Source organism: Nuphar pumila, chromosome 10 (assembly GCF_984573655.1).
Source record: "Nuphar pumila chromosome 10, dmNupPumi1.hap1.1, whole genome shotgun sequence".
NCBI lineage: Eukaryota > Viridiplantae > Streptophyta > Magnoliopsida > Nymphaeales > Nymphaeaceae > Nuphar > Nuphar pumila.
The window spans coordinates 107,769,062-107,790,132 of NC_143258.1; the positions used below are offsets into that span (position 1 = coordinate 107,769,062).

At 39.9% G+C, this 21,071-nt stretch overlaps 1 protein-coding gene across 4 annotated transcripts in view; it reads right to left on the reverse strand.

The window, feature by feature from the left end:
* Window positions 1-1,112: 1,112 nt before the first annotated feature.
* The window catches only part of FOLT1 (folate transporter 1), an 81,916-nt gene continuing 61,957 nt past the window's right edge, over window positions 1,113-21,071 (reverse strand). For 2 of the 4 annotated variants that reach the window (XM_090018264.1, XM_090018265.1), the window contains exons 7-11: window positions 3,658-3,765; window positions 1,860-1,931; window positions 1,769-1,789; window positions 1,616-1,683; window positions 1,113-1,534 (exon numbers count right to left, since the gene is read on the reverse strand). In XM_090018264.1, coding sequence (XP_089874390.1) covers window positions 1,402-1,534; window positions 1,616-1,683; window positions 1,769-1,789; window positions 1,860-1,931; window positions 3,658-3,765 — 402 coding nt within the window. In that variant the 3' untranslated portion in view covers window positions 1,113-1,401. The remainder of the gene's footprint in view (window positions 1,535-1,615; window positions 1,684-1,768; window positions 1,790-1,859; window positions 1,932-3,657; window positions 3,766-21,071) is intronic. The other 2 variants (XR_016434575.1, XM_090018266.1) reach the window with 2 other exon arrangements.

Below are 21,071 nucleotides of genomic sequence, written 5' to 3' on the forward strand. Positions count from 1 at the left end.
CAATATAATCACAAATGTATTAACTTGTAGGGTTCAGTTATAAGATGCCTAAGGCTGTCTTACGATCACAGTAAGATAAAGTTTCATTAGCTATGTATGAGAGTAAAATGAAACTCAACATATGCAATGTGAAGCTTTTTACCCCAAGTATTGATTAGTCTTCATGACTTGAAGTGGGCACAAAAGATCAACTGTATGAAGTCACCAAGGTGCAGAGGGCACAACATGATAGGAAGAAAATCCATCAGATTATTCATTAATTTTTAATAGATCCATAGATTATGGGAAGGTGGTTGAAATGAAACTGAAAAGATCTAAACTTCCAAAGAATCTTAGTATAGAATCCATTGGTTGATTCACTCCAACCCATTGGTTAATCTGGTAGAAACAAAATATCAATAAGATGGGGCCATGGGCTTGACAATGATGAATATGATTTTATATTTTTATACCTCAAATCTCGAAGGGAACAATGTTTAAAATCATTATGGATCAGTCATACCTTTACTCAATAACACAAGTGGCTCACACAGGACATGGTACTCATATATGTGTGAACATTGCACAAGATTTCTCATTTATTTTTCCTTTTGCAAAATGTTCGATGATGTGCAGGGACAAACAACTCAAGAATGTGGTTTAATGAGCAACATCCTCTGTTTTTGACTGAAGTGTTTTTGTCGCTAGTAAATCACAACTTGAAGGTTGATACATCGACCATGTTCATGACAAGAACTAAGCCCAAATAAAATGGCAGCATAGACACAATAGCTAGAAAAGGGAAAAGGAGAGAAATCCTTCAAAGCTCCACAATCAACCAAAACAGAGCCTTACATAAAAAAAAGCGCAGGGTCATGACAGATGTATTCTTGAAATGCTGCAATTAGTGCCTGTATGGCATCAAGTTTTTCACATCATGCCCCCATAAATCCCACTAAATGAACGTGTTAGCACCATGCCAGAATAGATGGTGTTTTTTCCCTACTTCGTTTGAGCCAGGTTAATACCAGATGATACTGGAAAACATGTACACATGCACACGCATACACAACATGAAAAAAAACAGAGGTGAAAAAAATATATGTAGAAGAAAATAGAGAAACAGAAAAAAATACCAAATGTAAACTACCAATCTGAGTGGGTAGGTTATGACAAATTTTCATAAAAACAACAAATTATGATGGTGACTTGTGAGCAGAAATGTGACAAAAAATTCTGAACCTAGATATAGGATTCAATTCGTTACACAATACATGTCACAGATAAGAAAGTGGACAATATAAAAACTAAAAATAAAAGATAAAAAAATTGATCCCCGCCTCTTCATTAACCTCTTAATTTTATTCTCAACTATCCATATTCAATCATGGCTTCACAAAAACATATATTAAGAAATGAACTTTATTCGTGCCCATGTGTTAATCTTAATAAACCAAGTACTTTCTCATAAACAACAAATGTAATTGAAGCAGCAGGAATGTTTTTCACCAGACTCGGAGAGATACCTCTGTAAAATCCACGAATTCCCTCGAATCTACGAAGAAATTTTCTGATGATCCCAGCAAGAATATGGAAATTGGCAAAAAATCAAAGAAGAGTATGAGTACCAGCTCACCTCATGGTTTCTTTGATTAGCTGCAAGCTATTAGAATATTTGGGGGAGCCATCACATCTGGGCCTTTGCTGCAGCCAATAAGCAATGTCATCATTATTCTTCTTGAAAGAAAAACAAAAGGATATGCATGATAGCTAGAGCAAAGATTGTTACCTGGAGTCGTGATCGCATGACCTGAAAGATGAACAGAAATTAGACATATTATATCATGAAAAAGACAAGAATTTGAATATACAAAGCATGCCTGGTAAGGATATGTCAGCATCATAGCCACGAGTTTTGAAAATCCCCCTAGCATTGCATAGTCAGCAGAACTCTGCATAAAACATCAGCAAGAACATTTAGGTATGCCGTTGTGAGCTTGCATAAAGAAAAACATCTAAACAGTTTTCCTGTTCCTGCTTTAAGAAAAACTTAAAGAATAGAATCTCCAGTTCAAAACAATTTGCTGACATTGAAAGCCTTACTTTGGTAAGCACACAGTCGAGAACCTTTCGCACAATCTGAGTTCGATAGTTCTGGGAAAACTAGACTAAATATGGTAAACTCAAGTTTATATACACATGCACGTGCACACAAACACATACGCACGGGTGCGTCTGCAGACACCTCAAAGACAAGCACATAAGGGCTCCACCTTCCTGGCTAGGGGCGACTAGTTTGTCATCTGACATCGAACCAAAGTTACCGGAAGCGTCACATGGAGTGGGGAAGCACATTTCGGAAGCGCGAAATGCGCTGGGAAGCGCAAATTTTTTTTGGAAAGCGTGCCTCCTATTTTGGGGAAGCACGCTTCCGAAACGCACTAGAAAGTGCAAAAAAATTTGGGAAGCATGTTTCCCAATTTAGAGGAAGCACACTTCCCATTTTGTGGAAGCTCGCTTCTCCCTTTTTCTCATTTTTTTTTGTATTTTTATTTTTTTTCTCTCTTTTTCGCTTTCCCGTTGCTTCCTGTTCACTTCCTAGGTCGGTTTCGAGATGATTCATGGTTTGCTTCTAAGTCGTCCCATGCTTCCCGCTTCCTAAAATTTTGAAAGTGCCTCGCTTCCTGCTTCCACTTCCTGTATCACTTCCCGCTCTCGCTTCCTCGACTGGCAACTCTTCATCGGACAGCCAACTGTTCTCCATGGTGGGCAGGGGAGCTTCAAGGGTTTTACCAACCGAAGTCCTGTCAATGTGCGGACGGTGAGACTGGGGATTTTCCCTTGGTCTACCCCCCCTCTCAGCTCTTGTATCATAGTGAAAGGTTTTTCACTAGTAGTACTCAGAAGTAACAAAACAAAAATCAGTTGCGTGGTGATACGGATATAGTACATTAACAGAACACCATCCGGTCATCCCAGAGCATGGGTTTATGGAGTCAAATTCACTTGCATAAATTCAGAATGTGTACTTGAATTCCTTTTAGGATTGTTCGCCAAATCTATTGCAACTTCCATAAGGTTTTAGTATTGTTCATCAAATATTTGCAACTTCCAAAAGATTTTGTTCTGTACAAGGCTTTTGTGACTTTTAATAATATGATTAGCTTCAAGAGAGCATCATCGAGTTCGAAACAATACCATATTCAAGCACATACCCCTCTAGGGTGCAACATACCTTCAGCAAATTAATTCCAGATATTTTTAATGCAACAGAAGAAATAGTACCTAAGATGATTCATACCTTGCAAATACCAGAAATTGAAATTTCACTTTCAGATATAGATGCCCAGTAAGTATGGTGGACTCAGTACTCAGTAGCATATACTTTTAACAAGTCTAGTTCCAGATTTCAATAGTGCAGACTGACTCTACCTGGTGAAGTGGCTTAGTCCATAATGATAGAAGCAAATCATGTTAAAGAGTCATTCCAGACAAGGACCTTACCAAACCACCCTATATGGTGAAGTGGTTTACTCCAGATGATTGAAACAAACCAAATTAAAGAGCTATTTGAGATAAAGGGCCTTATCAGTTCAAAAATAAGCAGTCTTTTGCATTTCGCTAGATACACATCAGACAAATGGTTTGAAAAAGAATAGAATAGAAACAAGTGCTTACCAACAAATCATCATGATTCGGAGAATGCCTCTCCTCATTACTCTTAACACGTATGAGAGCCTTACGAGCTTCCTCATAAAACATGAACTGAAGAGCACCATGAGACACCTAAAGGAATCATATAAAAGTATCAACAGCACAAAAAATAAAGGTCACCTAATTGAAATTTCATGGGGACAGGTTGAAGCAACAATGGTGATATGCAATGTAAAAATCATGTCAGAAGGCATACTGAAAGGGGCCTAATGGGTGCATCATACCATATCCTATCTTATGGTAAGATATGTTACCAAAACATCAACTGTCTAAAAACAATAAAATTTAAAAATAAAAAAATCAGAAAATAGACAATCATAACACAATAAATAAATATATCTGGAACAGGGTTACCGGAAACGCTATAGCACTTGGGGAAGTGTGCTTCCCGAAATTCGTTTCAGAAGCGTGAAATGATCATTTCCTAAACCCGCGGGTAATCGACCCTTTTAAATGGTAAGCACCTATGTCACATGGGTGCGGGTGTGGGTGCGGCGATGCGGCACTTTCAAAAAACTCGGGTGTGGGGGTGCAGGAGGGCAAAAATATATATATATAAAATATATATATATAATTTTTATATTTTTCATAGTCTATTTAGTGGAAAACATGCATTAAATTAGGTATCTTTAGTTTTATGTTTAAATGGGTTTTTAAAGAGAACCAATTAAAATTAACAGTCTCCAATGACGACTCTTGATGATATTCGATACAGAAGATGTAAGAAGAATACATATGTAGAATCTCCAATGCCGATTCACTCTGATGAAGAGACTTGTTTCTCATTCTCATTCATTAAACAAATGAGGAAAAAGGAGAAGAGAATGACATACAATGATGAAGGAAATGTGAATCTCTCTCAAACAAACAAACAATTAAATATATAATATTACTGATAAAAATGGGTTTTCTATTTAAATATAAAAAACAATTAACATGAAGAAAAGAATGTGTGAATATATATTAGGTAAAAGGGTAGTAGCATTTGAACTGTTTGTTTCCTTGTGCCTATTTTGATACCAAGAAGAAACTTATTGCATAAATCAACTATTTGTTAATCAAGATGGCAACTTCTCTTTGAACATTTAGAGACGAGGGGAGAGAGAGAGAGAGATTGAAGGAGAGAATGAGCGAGACAGAACGTACCAGACCTCGATGGTCGGTGGTAGCTCGAGGTCATCGCCGGCGTGGGGAGAATAGGTCAAGAGGATTAGGGCAGAAAAAAATTCCCTAATCCTCCTCTCCTCAGCCCATTTCATCGGGCGAGGTTTTATTTTTTAAAGTCCAAAAGTTGGACATATATGACCCTGGGTGCGGGTGTGTTGACCGCATCCAGGGTCAGATTGACCACACCGAGTGCCGCACGCGCACCCACGTCGCGTTCACACGGGTGCAACACCTATTTGGCCAAATCCCTATGACATAGGTAAGCACGCTTCTCATTTCGCTTCTCACTCACTTCCTACTCACTTCACACTATTAGGAAGTAAATTTTCTTTTTGGGAGGCCTTGGAGTCTTTAACGATTTTTTTTTGCCCAATATCGAAAAAACTCATTTTTTATTCACTTTCCATTCGAATCCTAAGTCGCTTCACTCTTCATTTCCGGTTCATTTCTTAGGTCGCTTCCGGTTCTCTTCCGAGACGATTCCCTATTCGCTTCCAAGTCGTCTCACGCTTCCCTTCTTGCTCCCGCTTCCTCGTCTGGCAACTCTGATTTAAAATTTAAAACTATAAGTTTAGAATATCAACTACCCTTAGAATGTAAACTACTAAAAGATGATAAATAATATTAACTAACAACAACTAACGAAACAATAACGACGAATAACTAAATAAACCAACATAAAGAAACTAGTAAAAAACAACCAAAACATAAGTGTCACATAATTAATAGGTCATATTATAGTTCATGATTACACAAAATTTTACTGAACCAAAACACGAAGGGCTAGAGTTGTTAGTGTTAAAATGTATACATATATATGTTAAATTATATGTACTATATATATAGATCATGACACATATTCATATATATATATATATATATTACATATATATGTCTATGTGTCTATCTATATATTTATAAATATATATATTCTTTTGTAATACCCATTAGGGGTAAAACTGTCTTTTTACCTATTCACGCACATATGTACTCTTTCCCCTTCTTTTTTACTTTTTCCTTCCTTTTTATTTTCTTCTTTTTCTTTTTTCTTTCTTTTCTTTTTCTTATTTAATGGGCCCACCATATGGGACGTTGGAGTTTCCAACAGTCATATTTATGACCGTTGGAAGGGCTCCAACGTCCCATATGGAGCCCTTCCAAAGGTGCCTCTTTGTCTCTAAATAAAGGGGGTTTTCCCCTTGTAAGGCAAGCTTCTTTGAAGCTATTCTTAAAGTGAAATAGTTGTATTCCTTCTCTCTTTGTGTGTTTACCACTTTTGTGTTTTATTGTATTTTCGCCCATTAGTGACTACTTTGTATGTGTGTATGTGGTTGCGTGGCTCGTGGAGATATCACATCCCTTCCTTAGCACTTCATTACATGGTATCAGAGCAAGTTTGTAAAAAGCTTCATTGGACTCCTTTTGACAAGTAATATCTCTCCTCTCTTTTGCTTTCAAGTTTCCTATGTTAAGAATGGCCGACAAGGATTCAAAAATTGATCTCTCATTTAAATTAAATGGGACCAATTATCGTATGTGGGCAGCCGCCATGAAAAATAATCTCAAAGGTAAAAAACTTAAGGGTTATGTGTGTGGAACCATTCCGAAACCGCAATTGAAACTCACTAAATTTGAAGGGAATGAGGAGAGAGCTTTGAATGAAGAAGAAAAAGAAAAGGTCACTCTTGAATTTTTTTCTAAAATGGAAGATTGGGAAAGTGAGCATGCTAAAATATTAGTATGGTTCATGAATGATGTTGAGTTAAAAATTTGTGCCAATCTTGCCAAATTCAAGAAAGCCAATGAAGCTTGGTTTTTTATGAAAGGGATGTACACGCAACGTAATCTTGCTAGACACTTCTTTTTGCAAGAAAAAGTTAGAAAAACAAAGCAAGGTGATATGAGTATTAGGGATTATTTTAGTGCCCTATCCTCTTTATGGGATGAACTCATCCTTCTTGAACCTCAATGGGAAGGTAGTGCTATTGCCATGAGGCAAGAGCAAATGAAAAAAGAAAGATTTTTTCAATTTATTCATGGGCTTCGTCCCGAATTTGAGCAACTAAGAGGATCCCTCCTTCATAGGGCTTTCACTCTCCTTAGTGATATCTTAGCCGACTTATGTCAAGAGGAGACTCGTTTGGCCTTAAAAAAGGAAAGTGATGAAGTTCATGCCGTGTCTAGACCCGGTAACAATGTTAGACCATATAAACCACCTCACTTTTGAAAAAATAATGGTGCAGAAAGAAAGATTGTTTGTCATCATTGTAATGAACTGAACCATATTCGATCGGATTGTCCCAAGCTTAAGAAGAAAGTGGCTTCTGTTGGAGAGACTTCTCCCATCTCAAATGAAGATTCTAAGAAAGATGGAGACACTAAAGATTCCATTGCACATCTTACTGAAACTCTCCAGCAATTCATGAGAATGAACTCCTTTACACCTTCCACTTCCGGTGCCGCCATTTCCTCCATTCCAGGTATGTCTTCTTGGATACTTGACTCGGGTGCCTCGTTCCATATGACTTCAAATGCATCACTTTTATCAAAACCAAGTCTTAATTCCTTTAAATCATATGTTTCCACGGCCGATGGAACATCTTTAGATGTTGAAGGAATTGGAAACCTTGAAAAAGTTTATGGCCAAAATAAAGATTTTTTTGTTCCAAAAATAAGAATTATTCCAAAACTTAGTTTAAACCTTTTTTCTGTTTCTCAAATCACCGATTTTGAATGTAGTGTCTCTTTTTCACCAAGCCATTGCTATGTGCAGGATCTTCGGTCCAAGAAGCGAATTGAGCAAGGTCATAGAAGAGGAGACCTATACTATATGGATTTTTTGTCTTTGCCATCCAAATCTTTTTGTAACCATGTTCAATCTAAAGATATTGAGACTTGGCACAAGAGGCTTGGATATCCTAATATCTCGAAGTTGTATCTTTTTCCTTTTTTGGAAAAAATTTGTAATACAAATACATTTACTTGCAATGATTGCATACTTGGAAAAATTCATTCGCTTTCGCATTTGCATAGTAGTTTTGTGTCAAAAAGACCCTTCGAACTTGTGCATTCCGATGTATGGGGACTGGCACCTGTTATGTCCAAAGGAGGCTATTCTTACTATGTTGTCTTTATTGATGACTTTACTAGATACACATGGGTGTATATTATTAAAAATAAATCCGATGTCTTCTCTAATTTTAAAGAATTTCATATTCTTATTCAAAACCAATTCCAAAATAACATAGCTATTTTTAGATCCAATTCCGAAGGTGAATACATGTCAAAAGATTTTCAAAATTACCTCAAACTAAACGAAATTATACACCAAAGATCTTGCCCAAAACCTCCACAACAAAATAGTCTGGCAGAAAGGAAACATAGACATTTAATTGAGACTACAAGAACTCTTCTTGTCTCTAAAAAGGTTCCCAAAATATTTTGAGCCAAAATCATTCTCACCGCAACATATCTTATAAACTGTATGCCCTCTTCTTCGTTAAAAAATGTTTCCCCTTTTGAAAAATTGTTTAAAATTACTCCCGATTTTAATAGACTAAGGATCTTTGGATGTAAATACTTTGTTCTTATTCAAGGACAAGACAAATTATCACCAAAAACTTTTGAATGTGTATTCATTGGCTATGGTGAAAATAAAAAATGTTATAGATGCTATGACATTCGAAACAATAAACTTCATGTTTCCCGAAATGTAAACTTTATTGAGGAACAAAATGGTTTTGATATTCAAACATCTAAATAAGACATCGATTATTCATTCTTATTTGACTTAGCACCTAGAAATAAATCCCAAAGTGAAATTAGTTGTGATAATTCTTGTGATGGTAATTTACATCACGATAACAACATTCCTCAACATATTGATGATTCTCAAAATGAGAATCCTAATGAAATTAATGTGTACTCAAGAATATGAAATAGATTATGAAGAAACCTTTGCCCCATTGCTAAAATGACTAGTACCCGGACTTTAATTGTCATTGTCTCTATCCAACAATGGCCAATTTATTAATTAGATGTTAAAATTGCCTTTTTAAATGAAAAACTTTGTGAGAAAGTTTACATAGACCCCCCCCCAGGGGTTAATATTAATGGTAAAATTTTGAAACTCAAAAAAGTCTTGTATGGTCTTAAACAAGCCTCTAAGGCTTGGTATGATAAGTTTAGTAATGTTTTCATTGGTTTGGTATTTATTTCTTGTTAAACCGATATTGTTTTCTTTGTCAAGAAAACAGGTACTAAGATTGTGATAATGGTTCTATATGTTGATGACATGATCATCACAGGATATGACAAAGTAAGGGTTATTGAAATTATGTAACGCCCCAAAAATCCAGGACTTGTAACTTTTAGAATAGTTTAGAAAGCTTTGAAATCATACAATTATCAGAGTTTAAATCATACTTCAGCGGAAAATGATATTTTTAAAACCACAAGTCAATGGACCTTGAGCGCATTACAGTGTAAACTTTCCTTTGTCAAATCCCGCACAACTATTGAAATCAAATGGTTTTGAAATGCAATTTTAATGATGAAGAATTTGTTTGTTGAAACCGAAAAGAAGTTTACTAAAACAGCTTTAGTAACTCAAGGTTTAATAAAAAGAGAAATTTTGCAATACCCTTCATACCAAATTTACCAACATGTCCTCAGGAGCGAAACGTCAGGGAAAAACTCTATCTTGATCTCATCACGCCATCGTGCCATCACAGACTATATTACCTATCCAAAACCTGCCCATAAAATGGGTCAGTTTCACTAAAAACTGGTAGGTGCACAGACATGACAATATTGAACATAATTAAGCAGAATAATTTAATATGTCAAGTAGACAGGCAATTATATAGCAATTTAATTTCAACAGATTTACAGAGCAACTATCATGAACACAATGTTAAAATTATTACAAGCATTTTACTGGCACAAGTAGGCTAACTATTACAAGCAAAGCACTGCACAAGAAAGTTAACTAGCAAAATACAATGCTTCATCAACCACACACACAATTCCATAAGTATTGAACCTGTTGTACCCTATAACTTTCATACGTGCATAACTGAACACATTTTGTGATCGGATTTAAATTATGTTTCGATATTAACTGGCCAAGCGGGTACGCACAAGGCACGACTCTAGAAACAGCCTAGACTGATCCGGGGGTTTATTATGCTATGTATTTTATGATAACCCGGATAGCTGACTGAGTTCGCACCTAAGGGGACGGTCGGTGACCAAGAGAGAAATCCCCAAAGCAGCATAAACAATGGATGCATCCCAAACATGGAGAGCTACCACCTAGGATAATTATGGTAGTCTCATTCCCCTAACTCCGATGACTGGGAAAGCCGAGTCTTTTGCTCGTAACTGCCATTAATGGCCTGTCCATCGAAGTTTTGTACCTTCTTGTCCTCTCTCCTGACAGGGGTCAGCGATTCGAATGAGTACATCAGGGGTAGTTAACTGAAGACTCATTCTACATACTCTGGTCTTTCGACCCACTCGAGTATCTTGCCGGTGAAGGCGAAAACATCACTTATTTAGGTGATCACAACATTTTGTTATTTGCGCTCATCGAGGTTGCCACAACCTACTCATCCAATCATCGCAACGTAAGAAGACGTACTTGTCCAAAAAGTACGGTCGTACATGTCATAAGTACGACTACGATGAAAGGGATATGGTTCCACAAAAGAAACCCCAACAGATGTTACCTGCAAAAGAATTAATACAACACAGCCTGGCAAGATAAATCTTGAATTCACTTCAACAACATTTTTCATATTTCATGATGCAAGGTCATCTCGGATCTCTCGTCCGATCAACAAAGTACTTAACATGTTGTGCATGTCTAAAAGTACGCCATACTGAACCAGGGAGGTCTGTGGGCTTCTCAAAAGGAATACCCAACACACAACTTCATAACAATTCAAAGAATATAGGAGTGCTCATTTGGCACGATTCATCCTTAAAAGCCATAATGCCACATTAAGTCGTTCACACAAGACACAACACTATCAATCTTACATCCAAAATTTATCTTAGTATCGACATGTTACACTAGATTGATACATAAAGAATGGGTCCTTCAACAGAACCCCACTCATTCATATGCTCATGCCCCTGATCGGGGTTATTCAAAATGAGCCGCAACTTGAGTCAAGGTTATAAAACATTTCTCCCAAGTGTGTGGACTTGGGAGGGGCCAAATGTAACTTCGCAATCCTGCAAGACTTAATCATACTTTGCAAAAGTTGTGCATTTTGAAGAGCCCTGGGTTTGCAGAAAGAAATCCTCTTTAAAAGAACTATAGTGCACAAGTGCAACTTCTGGTGTTTTGAAAACAGGTGATAACAGGATATGCACAAGACTACAGTTATGTAAGTACATATTTACCATGAGTGTGAGCATATGCAGGTTATAACATGTCAACAAACAACTCTCGACTTGCGATGCCGCACATCGAGGGAAAAGCACATAAGTAATACATGAGGTACCAACACTATACATTGACCACTTAGACAGGCAAACACATAAGGTCATAAGTAATACACGAGACACAAGGTCGTACATCACTCAAAGGAAACGTGCAGGCAAAAATGGATGCAAGCAAACAAGGGCATATGTATTTCAAGAAATACGAAACCACACCTCAAATTCATAAACACTACGCAAAATAATAATCGAATAATGAAATTGTACATCCACCCATAGAAAGGTACAGGCAAGTATACATGCGAGCAACTTAGGGCATAAGTATTGCAAAAAGTGCGAAACCACCTTCAACACGTAAGCAAATACACAAATTACTACTCGAAGAGTAAAACCGTACATCGACTCATAAACATGGAGACAAGAATAATAAGTCACGCAAAAGCAGTATAAATCTAAGTACAACTAGCATAGACATTTTAATTATTTCAACTTAATTAGATCTTATTGCCCCTTGTGCGACTTTACCCCACCTTGGGATGTCGTGCAACTGCGTACGCCTACGCGTGAGGATAATATGAGGGTTGAGCAGTGGAGCACGATCGGAACCTGTTGCGTAAATAGGCAAGAGTGTTAAATATTCAATTTTGCTAATATAATTAATGGTGCGACGAGGACATGGGTAGGTTTAGGCGACAGGGACGAGCCACTCCCGAAAACAGCAAGATGGCAGAGAAAGAGCCATTGCCAAACATAGCGAGGCGGCAGGGGGGCGAGCCCCTACCGATAGCACTGAAGCGGCAGGGGTCGCACCCTTGCCGACAGCAGCGAAGTGGCAGGGGTGCTAGCCACTGCCGACAACAACGAATCGGCAGGGGGCTAGCCCCTACCGACCACACCAAAGCGACAGGGGTCGCACCCCTGCCGACGGCAGCGAAGCGGCAGGGGGCTAGCCCCTGCCGACAGCAACGAATCGGCAGGGGTTGCTCCCCTGCCGACCACACTGAAACGGCAGGGGGGTCGCACCTCTGCCGACGACAGCGAATCGGCAGGGGGCTACCTCCTGCCGACAGCAACGAATCGGCAGGGGTCGCTCCCCTGCCGACAACACTGAAACGGCAGGGGGGTCGCACCCCTGCCGACGACAGCGAATCGGCAGGGGGCTAGCCCCTGCCGACAGCAACGAATCGGCAAGGGTCGCTCCCCTGCCGACCACACTGAAACGGCAGGGGGTCGCACCCCTGCCGACGACTGCGAATCAGCAGAGGGCTAGCCCCTGCTGACAGAAATGAATCGGCAGGGGTCGCTCCCCTGCCGATTACACTGAAACGGCAGGGGGTCGCACCCCTGCCGACGACTGCGAATCGGCAGGGGCTAGCCCCTGCCGACAGCAGCGAATCGGCAGGGGTCGCTCCCCTGCCGACAACACAGAGACGGCAGGCGGTCGCTCCCCTGCCGACAACACAGAGACGGCAGGGGGTCGCACCCCTGCCGACGACAGCGAATCGGCAGGGGCCGAGCCCCTGTCGTCCGACGAAAGGACGATGGCAGGGGGACAAACCCCTGCCGAAGAGAGATAGAGAGAGAGAGATCAGGGCGAAGGGGTGTCGCAGGGGCCCTTGGCCCCCTGCTGGCACTCCGGCGAACCCCCAAAAGAGGGAAGGGGACGACAGGGGCCCTGTAGGCCCCCTGTCGGGTCTCCAAAGGCAAGGAGGAAGGTGGGAGGGCACGGCAGCGGCCGTGCGCCGCCTGTCGGCGTCCTGGCGAGGTGACAGAGAGGGAGATGGGAGGGGGAGAAGAGGGAGGAGGAGACCGAGGTAGAGGGCGTACCTGGAAGGGGAGGAGGCGAGGTGGCTGGCGATCGACGGCGTGCGCAAGGAAGGAGGAGGCGTCGGTCGGGGTTGCCGGCGAGGTTGTCGCCTGCAGGGAACGAGAAGGGGGGCGGGGCATCGTTCCTCCCCTCCCGCAATGCTCTTAAAGAGCTCGGGGAGGGGCGACAAAAGGGGAAACCCCGATGGGTTTCCCTATCGGGCCGAAGGCACGGTGGGGGGATGCGGCGCACAGGGGGGTTTTGTTTTAAACAAAACCTCTCCTGCGTCGGGTTATGAAACCCTATCGCAGGCGGGCCCGGGTCGGGTCCGGACCCGGCCTGGGTCCGATATTTTTTTTTTTTTTTTTTTTTTTGAAAAAACGTGGGTTTTACAAATTACATCTGTTTTAAAGAAAAAATTTCATATGTCTGACTCGGGGTTTTTGAGATATTTTTTAGGAATTGAGGTTGCTTACTCACCCAGAGGATATATTCTCTCTTAGATGAAATTGGCTGCTGACATATGTGCCAGCAGAAGTTTTTGATGAAAAAAAAGTGGAGACCCCAAAAGTCATAAATGTCAAATTAAGACTGGAAGATCGTGTATTGCTCGAAGATCCTACTCCATATCGCCAATTGATTGGATCTCTCACCTACCTCTCTATCACACGACCTGATATCGCTCATGCGGTCCATGCAGCAAGTCAGTTTCAGCATGCTCCTACAACAATGCACATCGGTGCAGTTATGAGGATTATTCGATATATTAAAAACACAATCTCAAAAGGACTTTTCTAATTATTCTCCTCATCATTAGATTTAATTGCTTACACTAATGCTGACTAGGGTGGTAACTTAAATGATAGAATACCAACTTTTAAATTATATTATAATTCCTATATATATCTACATATATATAGAGAAAGACACATATACATATATATATTCCATATATATGTCTACGTGTCTATCTAAATATATATAGATATATATATTTATTTTGTAATACCCACTAAGGGTAAAATAGTCATTTCCTTGTAACACGCATATTCATTATTTGAATATGCGTTTTCTTTTTTTTTTCCTTTTTTTATTTTTCTTTTTTCTTTTCCCCTTTTCACATCATTGGAGGGGTTCCACCGTAGAGTAGTTGGACCCCTCCAACGGTCATATTTAAATATGACCGTTGGAGGGGCTCCAATGACTCTATGGGAGCCCCTCCTTGGGTCCCATTTTGTGTATAAATAAGGGGCATTGCCCCATGTATTCTTTAAGCTTTTCTCTATGAAAGTTCTTATATTTTAGCTCTCTTTCTTATTTTTATTATTGTTGTCACTTTGTGACTTTTGTATTCTTGCCCATCAGTGGCCTATTGCTTGTGTGCTTGTGTATTTTCTAGTCACTTTGTGACATTATTTTTCCTGTTTCGTGACACCAACCACTGGTTTTTGTGTTTTCTTAGAAAATTCCTTAATTTCTTGGATTCATACCGGCCAAGGTGGGAAAGTGCCCACCTTAACCTTGAAATCCCTAATAAGTGGTTTTGGTCTCTCTCTCTCTCTCTCTCTCTCTCTCTCTCTCTCTCTCTCTCTCTCTCTCTCTATATATATATATATATATATATATATATATATATATATATATATATATATATATATATATATAGATAGATAGATAGATAGATAGATAGAAAGATATAGATATGTGTGCATGTGCCCCCCTACACACATACACGCACTCGCACACAGATTTGTGCCCACCCTAATTTTGATTTCTGGCTCCACCTCTGCTCTGATCATAAGGATCTAACTTTTTTAGGCTCAATGAGGCAGTCAAAGGTTAATTTAGAAATATCCTTGTTCAAAATCCCCTCTTTAAGGATGATAAATGTAGAAATTTAAAAAATCCACTTCTACAGCTCGGTTTTGGGCAAATAACCAAATTTTCTTTTAGAGATTTGATGCAAAAACAGTAGAGGAGAAGGTTTTTTAAGGTTTGGGTGTGAAAATAAGGTTAAAACAATCCTTTCTGGGTTAAAAAACCTCCAAAAATGGCCAATAACCTACTAATTCCAACTTCACTTCCTTCTATGTGGCAAATATAAGCATACTAACAAACCCATGGCATCTGTATCTAGTCTACTGCAACGTTAATTTGGTTTAACTGGTTGCTTTCCCTATGCTGGGGACACATGCAAAACTGCTGAGTCATTATGATAACATTCAAAAATCAAATTGGCAATGACCCAAAGTCTTAGCTAAAACATGCTTCCATATCTTCAAATCGATTCAGGACCACTAACAAAACCACTGAATCTATACAAGTCTCGGGAGAATATTGGGATGGTGGAGATGTGTAAAACCCATGTTAAAAAAAAATGTGTCGGACATGTGTCGGATATGACAAGTCATGTCGGACTCGGGTCAGATCCGGGTCCGACGTATCGGACTCGAATCGGATCCGACCGACTTGTCAGACCCGGATCAGATCCGGGCCCAACCCAGACCCGATTAGAGTTTGGGAAGGTTCGGGCTTGTGTCTTTAAAAAGACGCAAGCCGAGGGGCAAAACCCCTTGCCGCTCTCTCTTTCCTCCCCATCTTCGATCCCCTTCCCGCTTCAGAGGACCCTCACCATAGCTCTGGTGAGCCTTCCCCTCCTCGTGCGCTGCTCGCCCTCTCCTCTCACCTCCCGTTCCCTCCCTCTCGTTGCCTTTCCCGACCTGTCGCCGCGGGCGAGCACAACCGCCGGCGACAGCACCATCGTCCCAAGTTTTCGCTTGCTTGAGCCCTCTCCGCCCTCGCGTTCCGGCGACCCGCTAGCCGACAGGCCCTCCCCTTTCCAACGACCCACGGTCGGGCTCCACCATCGCCCGATGTCCCCCTCTCATTCCATGTTTCCGGCCACCGCGGCCCCGACTGCACCTCGCTAGTCCTCAGGTAATCCCTGTTAAAATGTAATGTTCTTTATATATATATATATATATATATATATATATATATATATATATATATATATATATATATATAGAGAGAGAGAGAGAGAGAGAGAGAGAGAGAGAGAGAGAAATACATATACATATATATAGTATATATATGTATATGTATTTATCTAAGTATATATATAAATGTATATTCATAACCCGATAAGGGTATTTCGGTCATTTCCCACATTTTACGCATATTCTCATTTGAGAATATGATTGTATTTTCTTTTCTTTATTTCATTTTATTTCTTTAGTGGTCGGGGTAGGCCTAGGAAGACATGGATGGAGGTGATAGGAAAGGATATGAATGCTTTGAACCTCACCGAGGACATGGCATTGGATAGAAATGAATGGAGGAGAAGGATTCATGTGGAAGACCCAGAATGATTTTCTTTGTTGGTTCATATCGCAACATAACATATCCATATGCATGTGGATACGTGACTGCATATGGATACGGGTCCGGATGCATGGACGACTTCTTTTCACCTTTCCTCAAGTTGTAACTTGCCTTTTAACATCCAAAACCTGTCATTCGTCAATCCTTTTGTGAATATGACTGCAACTTGCTCTTCAGTTCGGACAAAATTGGGTTCAATCTCTTTTTCTTCGACCTTTTGCCTCACAAAGTGTTGGTCTATCTCAATGTGTTTTGCCCGACTATGATAAATAGGATTGAAGGACATATTGATAGCACTTTGGTTATCACATAGTAGGAGTGATCGAGCAATCGGTTCTCTTATTTTTGTTAGGAGATGCCTTATCCATGTAGCCTCTGCAGTCGCGACAGCCATTGATCTGAATTCGGCTTCTATGCTCGACCTAGCGACAGCTTTCTGCTTTCTACTGCTCCAAGAAACCAAGTTTGACCCAAGGAAAACGCAATAACCAGATACCGATCGACGTTCATCTGGATCGCCTGCCCCATAAACAACGATCTCATGTGCACCTTGATTCAGCCCACCCTTTCTGTACACAAGCCCATCACCGACGGTGCGTTTTTAGTACCTTAGTATTCTCTTAACTGCCTCCATATGTGACGTACGAGGTTCATGCATAAATTGAGAGACCTGATTGACTGAATATACTATATCAAGTCGAGTGAATGTTAGGTATTGTAACATACCTACTATGCTGTGGTATCTGGTAGGATCTCCACATAGGTCTCCTTCTTTAGAACTCAGTTTCTGATGTATGACACTTGGAGTTCCCAAGGGTTTGCAATTCATCATACCTGCTCTATTGAGAATGTCTATTGTATACTTGTATTGAGTGAGAATAAGAATATTACATGTCTTGTCTACTTCTACCCCAAGGAAATATCGCAGGTCTCCCATATCCTTCATCTTAAATCTTTGATTCAACAATTTCTTTACTTCCTCAATGTGAGTTCCACAGTTTCCTATAATGATGATGTCGTCTACATATATCAATAGGAGTGTGGTCACATTCTGCTTCTTGTAGATGAATAATGAATGATCTAGAAGAGACCTAAAGAAGCCGTGTCTTTGTATCTCAAGGGAAAAACTCTCGAACCAAGAACGAGATGCCCGTTTCAAACCATATATCGCTCTTTTTAATTTACACACGTGCTGATTAGCATCTTGTTCTGCATATCCAGCAGGTTGCTCCATATAAACTTCCTCCTTTAAATCTCTGTGCAGGAAAGCATTTTTAACATCTAGCTGACTTAATGTCCATCGATGCTCAATAGCTAGACCTAACACAATATGAATGGTCCCCATTTTCACAACAGTATTAGAATATGGGCTGGATATGGATCCATTCAATAAAGGATCCATATCCATTCCTAGGTTTTGTATTTTAATGTAATATGAGTTACTAATACAGGGGCACTTTTGTCCATGTGTAAATTATTGTAACCCTATTAAGGCTAATGAAGTATTAGCGCAGCGTGTGTAAAAAAGAATACAGGTTGCCGATTCCCAACAATATCAGAGCTCTCTCTCTCTCTCTCTCTCTCTCTCTCTCTCTCTCTCTCTCTCTCTCTCTCGTCTTTGATTTCTGCAGGAATTCTGACATGGTATCAGAGCAGCGGCAAGTCTGGGCATAAAAACCTCTTCATCAGGAACGTGAAAAGCACGTCTTCATCTCTTCTTCAGTCAGCCGAGTCTTTCTCATTTAGAGGCTGAGATCCTTCAACGAGTCCCCATCTCTTCTTCAGTCAGTCGAGTCTTTCTCATTCAGAGGCTGAGATCCTTCAGCGAGTCCCCTTCATCTTCTTCAGCCGAACCCAACAGAAAGATCCTTCAGCCGAGTCCCCTTCATCTTCTTCAGTAGATTATCTTCTTCAGCCGAACCCAACAGCCCAATCTAAACAGGTCGAGTTTCCTATTTTCCAACCAGTTTTGCTTCATCATCTTCTAATATCTATTTTTCTAGTTTCTACCGTGAAAATTTATTGGTCGAGTTTTCAGTTTTCCATTTGTTTTGCTTCATCATCTTCTAATATCTATCTTTCTAGTTTCTGTTGTGAAAATCTATTCTTTAGTTTCCTTTTGATTCATCATATTTAACATCTAATATTCTGATATCAGTAAAGTCGAGTTCCCTGGTTTTCCAACCAGGAATCTGCTTGTGATATCCTCATTCATTTTCGTTTCCTCATTCATTTTCTGTCAAACTTTCCATACACCAAAAAAAAAGGTATATATAGAGCTCCCATTTCTCTTGTCGTGACATTGTGCCGATTTCTGTCAACTGTGTCAGTTTATGATAAAACAGCTCAGTTTCAGCCACTAGTGTTATTTCCAAAAAAAAAAAGGTTGTCAACAAGCCTACAAATGGATACTTCAGCCAATTCGGGTCTTTCTTCCAATTTCCTGGGGCAGCTAGTTTCAGAAAAGCTAACTACAAACAACTATCTGACTTGGAAAAGGCAAATTGCTCCTTTTATTCGAAGTCAAGACCTTTCAGGTCACTTGGATGAATCAACTCCAATGCCCCCAGAATTCATCACAATCGAAGCCAAAGAGAATGGAGGATTGCCGAATATTGTTTGCAATCCTGCATTTATTTCTTAGATGAAGCGCGATCAGGCCCTTGTCGCATACATCACTTCCACGTTATCACAAGTACTGATTTTCATTCCTGATGATTGCACATCCAAAGTTTTGTGGGAGAATTTAGCTCAGACCTACTCTCAGATATCGGAGGCCAAAGTGTTGTTTCTCAAACGCGAATTTCAGATGTTAAAAAAAAGGGGCAATGAGCATCATTGACTTCTTAAATCAAGTCAAAAGCATCACATATCAGTTAGCCATGGTTGGATATCCAGTGTCAGATAAAGAAAAGGTGCGACAGACACTGAATGCTCTGGGATCAAAATATCATGTTCTTATGACGTCTTTATTGTGCCTACCTACGCTACTCAGTTTTGAAGAATTACGTGCCAAACTCTTTCAGTACGAGATGACTCTGAAAAGCATGTTTGATGCTTCAGCAGGACAATCATCCACGCATGAGGTTCTTGCCACAGGGATAATAGTTGATCGTTCACGAGGAGGACGTGGCAGAAGCAGGGGAACTCCAATCCAGGGTGGACGTGGGTTACTACCCTACACCAAGTTCCAATGTCAGTTTTTCAAAGAATGTTCCCACTTGCTACCAGTGTAACAAACGTGGTCACATCAAAGCCAACTGCTGGTTCAATCCACAAAATCGGAATAGAACACAAAATAATAGAAATGTTGCTACATCAGGAACTGCAGGTACATTTCGAGTCAGTGATGATGCTAAGGATCTTCTCTTATCTGCGATGGCCAACTTGAATCTAAAACAGAGTGATGATGGAATATGGTATGTTGACTCTGGGGTAGCAGTTCATGTCACTGGCAATGCAGGTAAGTTCTCTACTTTGACTCCTTATCTTGGTAAATCTAATATTGTAACTGGAGATGAGACTCACCACCCTATTTCAAACATAGGCAATGTCATCTTTCCTTTGTCTGAGTCATCTATTCCTTTATCTGATGTTCATGCGCCAAATATAAAGAAAAATATTATCTCTATTTCTAAGCTTGTTGACTTTATCAATTCATCTGTGGAATTTACTCTTACTTCTGTCTTTGTCAAGGATCTTCAAACGAAGGAGATGTTCGCTAAAGGAGAGCGACGTGAAAACATGTATGTCTTGAATGAAGATTCAGCCTCCAGTGTCCTGAAGCCCAAGTCTGATCATGTCTCCAAAAGCGTCTTAAGTATATCCAAATATAATAAGTCAGATCTCTGGCATTCTCGTCTTGGTCATTGTAGTCAAGTCTTTATTGAAAAGTTAGTGTCCAATGGTTTTCTTTCAGAGTCTGTTTCACCTTCATTGAAGGATAAAATGTGTCTCAGTTGTCAGGTCTGCAAAAGTCATGTACTTCATTTTCATCAAATAAATAAAAGAGCCTCCATGCCCTTTGAAATAATATGTTCTGATGTTTGGGGCGCAGCCCCCAATCCTTCCTCTTCTGGAAGCAAATATTATGTATCTTTTATTAACAGTTTCTCTCATTTTACCTGGATATTCTTTATGAAACACAAATCAGAAGTTTTTCCCATCTTTCGTCACTTTCATGCCTATGTTAAAACTCAATTACCTCAAAACATTCAAATTCTCCAATGTGATAGAGGTGGTGAGTATTCCTCCAAAGAATTTTTAGATTTTCTCCAAGATAATGAGATACATCGTAGAGTTTCTTGCCCGTACACTCCACAACAAAATGGAATTGTTGAACGTAAACATAGACATATTGTGGAAAGTGCAATGAGTATGATGCATGGTTGTAACTTGCCCATTAGTCTTTGGACAGGAGCTTTTCACACTGCCACTCATGTGATAAATCGTCTTCTTATGCCTATCCTTTAAAATCAGTCTCCCTATTATGTTCTCTTTGGTGCAGATCCTGATTATGATGAGTTACGAGTTTTTGGATGCACATGTTATGTACACATTGACAAAT